The 8,824-nt window shown below is 38.4% G+C and overlaps 1 protein-coding gene across 2 annotated transcripts in view; it reads right to left on the minus strand.

Annotated features, from left to right (window-relative positions):
- The window catches only part of MIM (P-loop containing nucleoside triphosphate hydrolases superfamily protein), a 55,100-nt gene extending 51,404 nt beyond the window's left edge, over nucleotides 1–3,696 (minus strand). For both annotated transcript variants that reach the window (XM_077379313.1, XM_077379312.1), the window contains exons 1-3: nucleotides 3,357–3,696; nucleotides 3,159–3,264; nucleotides 199–332 (exon numbers count right to left, since the gene is read on the minus strand). In XM_077379313.1, the coding sequence (XP_077235428.1) occupies nucleotides 199–332; nucleotides 3,159–3,264; nucleotides 3,357–3,513 (397 nt within the window). In that variant the 5' untranslated portion in view covers nucleotides 3,514–3,696. The remainder of the gene's footprint in view (nucleotides 1–198; nucleotides 333–3,158; nucleotides 3,265–3,356) is intronic.
- Nucleotides 3,697–8,824: the final 5,128 nt, after the last annotated feature.

The raw sequence follows: 8,824 nt of genomic DNA on the forward strand, positions 1-8,824 counted from the left end.
ATATCATCAGCTTAAAAACAAAAGGACAATATCAAAATGAGAACATAATGTACATCAATCGTTTCTCAAACAAAGAAGAGTTACATAAAAGCTTTTGAAGTTCCAAAACAAATTATGTTACACATAAATAAGTAGACTGATGAAGCATCCTGCAAAACTAAATGTTACAAGACATGCAAGTGTGGCACTAATGACAACCTTGACGGTCCTTCAAAACAGTAGAGCTAGTTGCCTCTGTAATCTTGCGTTCTATTATTATTAGATCACCATAAATGTCCGGCTTGAAGGCATCCTCTCCTTGATTCTTGATTTCCACAAGCACAACAGCATAACTGCACGAAAAATATGAGCTGGCTAGTTTCAACAAAATTTACAAATGCTGGAAAAATATGACTATTAATTTCAACAAAATTTACAAACCTCATTCATACAAAAAAGCCAAAGATGGACAAGTAACAAATCAAATAAAAAATCAGAAGATAACAAGGTAATTGGCAAACAAATGCTAAACTGATCCCCTTCAACCATGGAAAGATACAGCCACACAGCCAACCTTACAATAACACAGCTTCCCTATTCAACCTTTCAAGAGGGAAACTCTTAAAAGCTATATGCATGGTTGAAAATATCAGTATCAGTCACCAGAGAGGCTGAATCGAGACATATCAGTGATATTAGCGAAACATATCAGTCATAAAGGTCATACTAAAGAGAAATGGGTAATATGAATTCTCAAGATCTAAAGAAATAAAGTGACATCCAATGTTTCGACTTTCTATTTGTGTTCACTTCCATTTTAAATTATTTTTGGTACATTTATTTCATGCTAAAAACCAAGATTTAATATTCTTAATGTGATTTATTAAATTTGGAATGTGATGGCAAGCAGATTGCTCTGTTGTTAGTTTTCTAATTTCTTGTCTATCAGGTTTTTAGTTACCGCTTCATGCAAAAGTGCAGAAATAACTATTTTAACTAAAATGATATAACAAAGTAACAAACTAATAAAATACTAATATAATGGCAAAGTCATTAAATACTAAAGGGTCCCACTCTCCGACTAGTCAAAAGGCACACAATTGCGCAGTGTAAACAAGTTATATTCATAAATACATAGCAACAGTAATACAAATGTACAATGACTCGATTATAAATCATACAATCTGAACATCCATCATCAATATCATCTTTTGTATAATTATTATTTATTTTATTTATAATAATATTATGAGTGAATAACAAATTAATTAAATCAAATCTTAGGGTAAATGGGCAACATAAATCTTAGGATAAATTAAGTAAAATGCTTCTGTGAGTGGATAACATTAGTGGGTAACAAAGTTTTACAGCAAGACAATTAGGTAAGTGGATATAGACATTTGTTGATAATTTTATTAATAAGAGAAAGCAGAAAGTCCCACAACCGAAATCTTCAGGGAAAGAACATGACACTGATAAGAGATAGCAACAATCCCACAAAATCAAGAAGGTAAAAACTCATATCTCCAATCCGAAGCATGACGCTCTGGAGCGAACTACGCGGTCCGCTTCTCTGTTAGCTGATCTCCGCACATGAATAAATCTGTGTGTGTGTGTGTGTGTGAGGGGAGGGGGGGAGGGGGGGGGGGGGGGGGGGGGCATCTAATGACACTAAGGAAGCCTCCTTCCACGATAAGATGACTCAGATAGGAGCTATCCATGACATTAAGGAAGCACCGCTCAAACTCGTCTCCATAAAGTTTGTATGGTTGGAATGAAGGGCCTTTACCTGCATTTTTTTCTGATCTAGAAGTCTACCTTCTCCTGGACCATGGTTTTATTGCACTTGACACCACGTTCTACAACAAAGGTCTTGTGCATTTAGATCCAAACAAGAATATCTGCTCTCCTCATCAAAAAAAGAAAAATCACTCACCAGGACTTAGGACCGATGTCGGTTGCTTAATGTCAAGTGTTGAGTGTAAATGCGCCTAATAATCTATGGGATAGAGTGAGAAGGAGTCTCATAGTCATAAGTCATAACATGTATAAGGATAAACGATATTGGAAGCAGATATTGTCTCACCAGACATTCACATGAATACTTCTCACATGGGAACAGAAGCTTTTTTTTTCTGAGAAAGAAACAAGCTCAAACCTCAAACTATTACAGTGTCTGGTAAGTGGTAACATGTAAAGATGAAGATGGTCGTGATAAAGATGACAAGGATGATAAGAGCAATCACGTCAAAGTTAGTCACTTCCATACGCTTTGGTAGCCTCAACATTAGCAGATGCGAAAGCAGCATATGATTACCAAGTTTGCACTAAAATCCCATGAATCACAAACTGATTTTGCAAATTAACAGGCCACCTTATGCTATAGCTCAACACATATTTAACAAACAACGAATTATGTATATTGAAAGTGAATCAGCAACCATAGTAAAAAGTAAAAACCAGGGTTGCCAGAGCGGGAAGCGAAAGCAGGGAAGCGAAGCGGGAAGTAGGAAGCGAGAAGCGAAGGCTCCCGGGATGGAGGGAAGCGGGAAGCGGGAAGCGGGAAGGGTCGGGGTAAGCGCCAGCGAAGCGCCGGGGAAGCGGGTTTCCCATTTTTGTGATTCCCATAAGATTAAAATGATAGGAAGCGGCGGGGAATCACACTTCCCATTTTGGGGAAGCGTTGAGATTCCCAATTTGGAATCAGGTTCCGCGGAATCGCGATTCCTCGATGCATGGGAAGATTCTTGCTTCCTTGGTAAAAACTACCAAGATCATTGTTCCTAATTGTGAAAATGTGATTTCTAAATTGGTGCATTCAGTAAGTTGCTGGTCCTTCAGTCAGTGAAACCATACGACCCTATGAAACTACGGGCATCATCGAAAAGCTATAGAATAAAACCGTACGCAAATGCATGCAATTAGGCCCTGTTTTGATTGCAGGAATTTACTGGAAAAGTTTGGAAAGAAAAAATATTTTTGTGTAGATGGACCTCCAATTTACAATTATATTCATCCAAACAAGCCCTTAGGGTAAATGTTTATGTAACAATACATCTGACAATGTCAACAGGTAATTCGAGTAATAGATGGGATTTTGCGTATGAAGACCATACTTAAAACCAAATATAAACTTGTACAGTAATTTGGAGATCGAGAACTCTGAAAATCAACAATACCTGCAACCTGTTTTAATAAAATCCTTCAAAGAAGAAGCCCTTTGGGTGCCTTTTGCTCTGCTTCCAAAAGCGATGCATAACGCAGTTAGGATAGCACTTTTGCCACCTACAAAGATAAAAAAAAAAATGAGTAAAAGCAATTAGGTTTTTGATTGTATGAGGTTTTATTCAATCGTAGAGAGAGTTTCTAGGGCTTACTCCCGTTTTGACCAGTGATGAAATTGACCCATTCTCCAAAGTCGATCTGGAGACTGGAATGACACATGAAATTTTCCAAGCGAATCCTTGAAATAATCCCCGCTCCAGTTCGGCTAGGGTTTCCACGAGGTTCCATAAAAACCCTAGAATCCCCCATGACGGATCTCTCTAGGGTTTCTGTGATGAGCAGGAATTGAATGGATGTGGAAATCAAGAAAAACGGAGAAAAGAAAATGAGAATGCAAGGAAGCGATTGAGAGAGAGGGAAAGAGGGGTTTCTCTAGCGAGCAGACCCCCAAGTGCGGGAAAAGGGTTTTGCGAAAGGGTTTTAAATAACGAGGACGGGCATGAATGTACGATTCAGCCCTTTAGACACTATTAATACCGTGCACTGGCTGCGCATTATGGACAGGTAGTCTGCGCGCCAAAAAAAAGGGAGTAGCATATATTTTCGCCCCTTTCGTCTCTGAGTCAGCCCCTTGTAGTGTAAGTAAGGGTGGACATGGTTCCGGTTCAACCCGAGGAACCAAACCGAACCGAACCACCACCGGTTCGGTTTGGTTCCATATTTAAATGGTCCGGTTCCAGTTTGAGATCCTGGAACCGGTGGAAATTCGGTTCGTTTCGGGGTTTGGGATCACGGAACCGGGAACCGAACTGACCCTCAACACTGATAAAATCACCCCACCCCTGAACGGTTTTGAGATCCTGGAACCGGTGGAAATTCAGTTCGTTTCTGGGTTTGGGATCACGGAAGCGGGAACCGAACTGACCCTCAACACTGATAAAATCACCCCACCCCTGAACTGTTTTTAGATCCTGGAACCGGTGGAAATTCGGTTCGTTTCTGGGTTTGGGATCACGGAACCCGGAACCGAACTGACCCTCAACACTAATAAAATCACCCCACCCCTGAACGGTTTCCAATTTTCCGTGAGAAAATCCCCCCCACCCCCTTAACGTTTTGCTTTTCCTTTTAATTCACCCCCAGCCTTTTAATTCACTCCCTTTAACAATTTGCTTTGTCTTTTAGTCTTAAAAAGTTAAAAACGAATAAAATCCCAATCGTAAAAAACGAAATCCTAGTTTTCTATTTTCCACTCTCGCCGTCTCCAACTCTCTCCAAGACTCCAACCTCGCAAGGCGCAAGCTCCCACTCTCGCCGTTTCCTCTTTTTTTTTCATCAATTAGGATTATTGTGGCTATATACATTTGAGATTAGGGTTCTTGTGGATATACATTGACCTGGGTAAACCCAGAACCGAACCGAACCGATCAAGTTCGGTTATGGTTCCAAATTCCCGGAACCGATTACATATGGTTCGGTTCTGGGTATACCCCAAATCCGAACCGAACCATATCCACCCCTAAGGCAGTGTTCACTTGATGTCCCACGTGAGCGCGAGAAAGGAAAAACCAGCCTAATTTCCCGAGAATGTCATTTTTGCAGTGTTCTCTTGCTTTTCCGAGAAAGATGAATTAGTTACATGGAAAACAAAAATAATTACGTGGAAAATAGCATTTTCTCGCTCTCACGGGATTTGGAATCAGACCAGATTGGCAGGATTTGGTTTCCTTTCCCATGCGAGAAATCAAAAGTCGGGTTTATTTCATCCACCCCCTCGAGGCAAAAACACGAGAGAGGAAAAACCACGCGAGAAGAAACCCACTCCGGCGAGCTTTCCGGCTTCTCCCCGACAAGGTACCTCCCACGCCCTCGCCTCTCTCTCTATCTCTCTCTCACTCTGTCCGCTCCTCTTTCTTCCTTGTTACTAATTTTTTTAGGGTTTTCTTTTTGCTCAAAGCGATCTTCTCCGGCAACTTGGCATCTTCTTCGGCTCCTCTGAGACTCCTCTCTAGCAAGGTACGAAAACCCCCACACCTCTTTCTCTCTCTCTCTCTCTCTCTCTCTCTCTCTCTCTCTCTCTCTCTCTCTGTGATTTTTTGTGTTTACATCTAGGGTTTCAAAGATCCAATGGTTTATTTTAGTTGATTTATGCTTCATTTTCTCAACTGATTATGTAAAAATGTTTTCCTTTTTTCGATATTTGTCCATGATTATGTACAAATGCTGATTAGGGTTTCTGATTTTTCTTTTTCAATTACAAAAAACTAATTTTAGTTTATTTTAAGCTCAAAAACATTTTTTGCCCATGTTTTGAAAAACTCATTTCGATTTTTTGGCAAATACCCAACAATTGATTTCAATTTAGCTTTCCCACTACAGTTTAACTGGCAAGTGAACAAGCATAGGAAACCTTTTCTCTTGATTTCTTAGGTTTTCCTGCGCAAGTGAACAGCCGCAGGATTCCTTTTCCAGCACAGTTTCTTTTCCTTTCCTTTCCTTTCTGCCACGTCAGATTCCTTTCCTTTCCTTTCCTTTCCCGGGAAAACAAGTGAACGGACCCTAAGTGTAAGAGAGTAGTCGTAAAAAAAGAAAAGGGAGAGAATATATCACTTCCCCCAATAACTCTCGAGATCAACAGTGAACATTGTCGATTTGTAGACCACAGTTTTGACGAGCAAGATGAATGCTTCGACCAGATTGTAAATTTCTAATTGACAGAGACGTACCCACCACTGTTTGATCCGAATCGTCCATTTGCTAGGGTTTCATATGTCCCACAAATCAGGTAATTTATGCAATCAGAAGATCCAATAATGTGTATTTTTTATATTTTTTGATCCCATACCAAGTGGCTGGCTCAGATTAATCAGAGGTGAGACCCACTATGCATGTATACACATAATGAGGCGTGCCCCAGTGAAGCGTTCCTTCGCAATTAAAATGACCCAGTGACTTCCCCCCGATTAGAATAGAGTGTATAGGGTCCAAACTGAAAAGATCCTTAAATGGGGCCCACAACTGACACGCCAAGTATCACATTTGTGTTAATGCGTAGATAGGCCAGTTGCAATGCTTTTGAGTGGAGGTGCCATAACAATTACAATACTTTTGAGTGAAGGATCCGCAAGAAGAAGAAAAATTTGCTCACAATAATGCGGGTTGTGGTGATATATATAGTTGTCAATAGAATAATGATATTGTGATATAGTTGTTAATAGAATAACTACCCGAAACCGAAATTTAAAACCTTGATCAAAATAAGGGCCGGAGCGGATAGCACACAACTTAAAAAGTAAAATACAAAAGTGGTAACAATATGAAAGCACTCAGGAATTAAGCCTCTAGCTCAATGGTCCAGCCTTTGTTCTTCAACCCAGATGTCAGAGGTTAGATCCCAGCCTACATACCAACTTGCTCTTACTCTCACACTAGTAAAAACAATAATACTGGGGGAGTTCACCTAGAGTGTGCTTATTATAAACTTCCATATGCTTGTTTTCTTTTATTCACATTGACCATTTGTGCTTGGATAAAACATTATCTAGACAAACCTTTCCCAAATGGGATGGAGTTTGATAAAATACTACAGAAATGATATATAAAGGTCATAAAAACAAAATTATATTAAATCTAAGGGGAAATAACCAGAAAAATGTACTTTTTACCTAAAATTGTCAGAAAAGAGGGTTGTTTTCTAAATTACAAAAGAAGCGAGGAGGGAAAAAATTTAGCCCATTTCGGGACGAGAATACCCCCCTTCCCTCTTGAAGTTTCCCCATCCAATCATCCCTTATGCACGTTTTCCAAAAGTCACATTTTTACCTTTTTGTCATGATTACTTACTTTTTACCTTCTGCAACCTCTTCTCAAAAACCGTGTATCTTCTTCTCAGAGTATCATGAAAAACCCATTTTAGTGTTCTTTAATTTGGCATTAAACCCATTTGCACTACATTCTTCAATATCTTCTCAAAGCCATAGTTTAAAAAACTTGTATTGCCCCTCTTCTCAAAGTCCCATAAAAAACCCATTTTAGTGTCTTATTGCATTCTTCAACATCTTCTCATTTGCATGCTTTATTCCCTGTATGAAGGGGTTTTGGTTCCATTTGGCATCAAATTTAGGGTATTCTCTCCCTATTAACTTTGTTCTTTGAAAATAGATGTATGTAGTGTTAAATAGTGGTACTTGCTGTTGAAATAGTGGTTCAAAGTGCTAAATAGTAGTTCCCTAACGTTAAAACAGTGCTGAGTGTTAAATAGTGGGTCTAACTATCATTGGTTTAAAGTGATAAATAGTTGTTATTTGGTATTAAAACAGTGGTTCTTTAGTATTAAAACAGTATTTGGGAGTGTTAAATAGTGATTCTAATTATCTAAATAGTAATTATTAGTGTTAAAATAATGGTTTTGAGTGCTAAAAAGTGGTTCTTAGTGTTCAAACAGTAGTTTGGAGTGTAAAACAATGATTCTTTGCATTAAATAGTGATTCTTTATTGTTAAAACAATAGTTGGGAGTGTTAGATAGTGGTTCTAATTAACTAAATAGTGGTTCTTAGTGTTAAATAGTAGTCCTTTAGGGTTAAAACAGTTCAGTGCAATTACAACCTAGTGAGATAAAATGGGAAGAAGTCGACTTGAAAGTCGACCTCTTCAGTGCAATTATAACCTGATGAGCTAAAACGGAAAAATAGTTGACTTGTAGGTTGACCTATTCAATGCAATTACAACCTTACGAGCTAAGACGGAAAGAGGTCGACCTGTTCAAAAAATAAATAAATCACATTGATGTATCCTACTTAATTTGACATCAAGTGCAAAGGACAAAGAATGAAATAGACAAAGATGAAAGGGAGAAATATATGCCAGAAATAGATCCCACAAAAAGGTACCACACATTTGCATTAACTAACTTTAGAGATCGCCTTTAATTTACATTGTTTATATATCTTCAAATCACCAGTGAAACCCAATGAAACTAAATTACACCTACTTAGATGGAATCCAATGCAATGAAAAAAATTAGAACCTATTTAGATGGAATCCAACCCAATGACACTAAATTACACCTATTTAGATGGAATCCAACCCAATGACACTAAATTACACCTATTTAGATGGAATCCAATCCAATGAATCCAAATTAGAACCTATTTAGATGGGATCCAAAGCAATGAATCCAGATTAGACCTATTTAGATGGAATCAAACCCAATAAATCCAAATTAGACCTATTTAGATGGATTCCAATCAAATGAAAACAAATTAGACCTATTTAGGTGGAATCCAATCTAACGAATACAAATTAGACCTATTTACATGGAATCCAATCCAATCAATCCAAATTATAACCTATTTAGATGGAATCCAAACTAATGAATCCAAACTAGACCTATTTAAATGGAATCCAACCCAATGAATCCAATGTTTGAACCACTATTGAGACCCTCTAAACCATTAACAGACCCTCTGAACCACAATTACTCTCTTGGAACCACCATTAAACCCTCTCAACCACTATTTACAATGTTTGAACCATTGCCGAGGCCATTTGAACCACTATTACACCCTTGAAACCACCGTTAGACCCTTTCAACCACTATTTATAATGTTTGAATCATTG

This window comes from Tasmannia lanceolata, unplaced genomic scaffold (assembly GCF_043159265.1).
Source record: "Tasmannia lanceolata isolate RefF3 unplaced genomic scaffold, GAP_Taslan_0.1 ptg000005l, whole genome shotgun sequence".
Classification (NCBI taxonomy): Eukaryota; Viridiplantae; Streptophyta; class Magnoliopsida; order Canellales; family Winteraceae; genus Tasmannia; species Tasmannia lanceolata.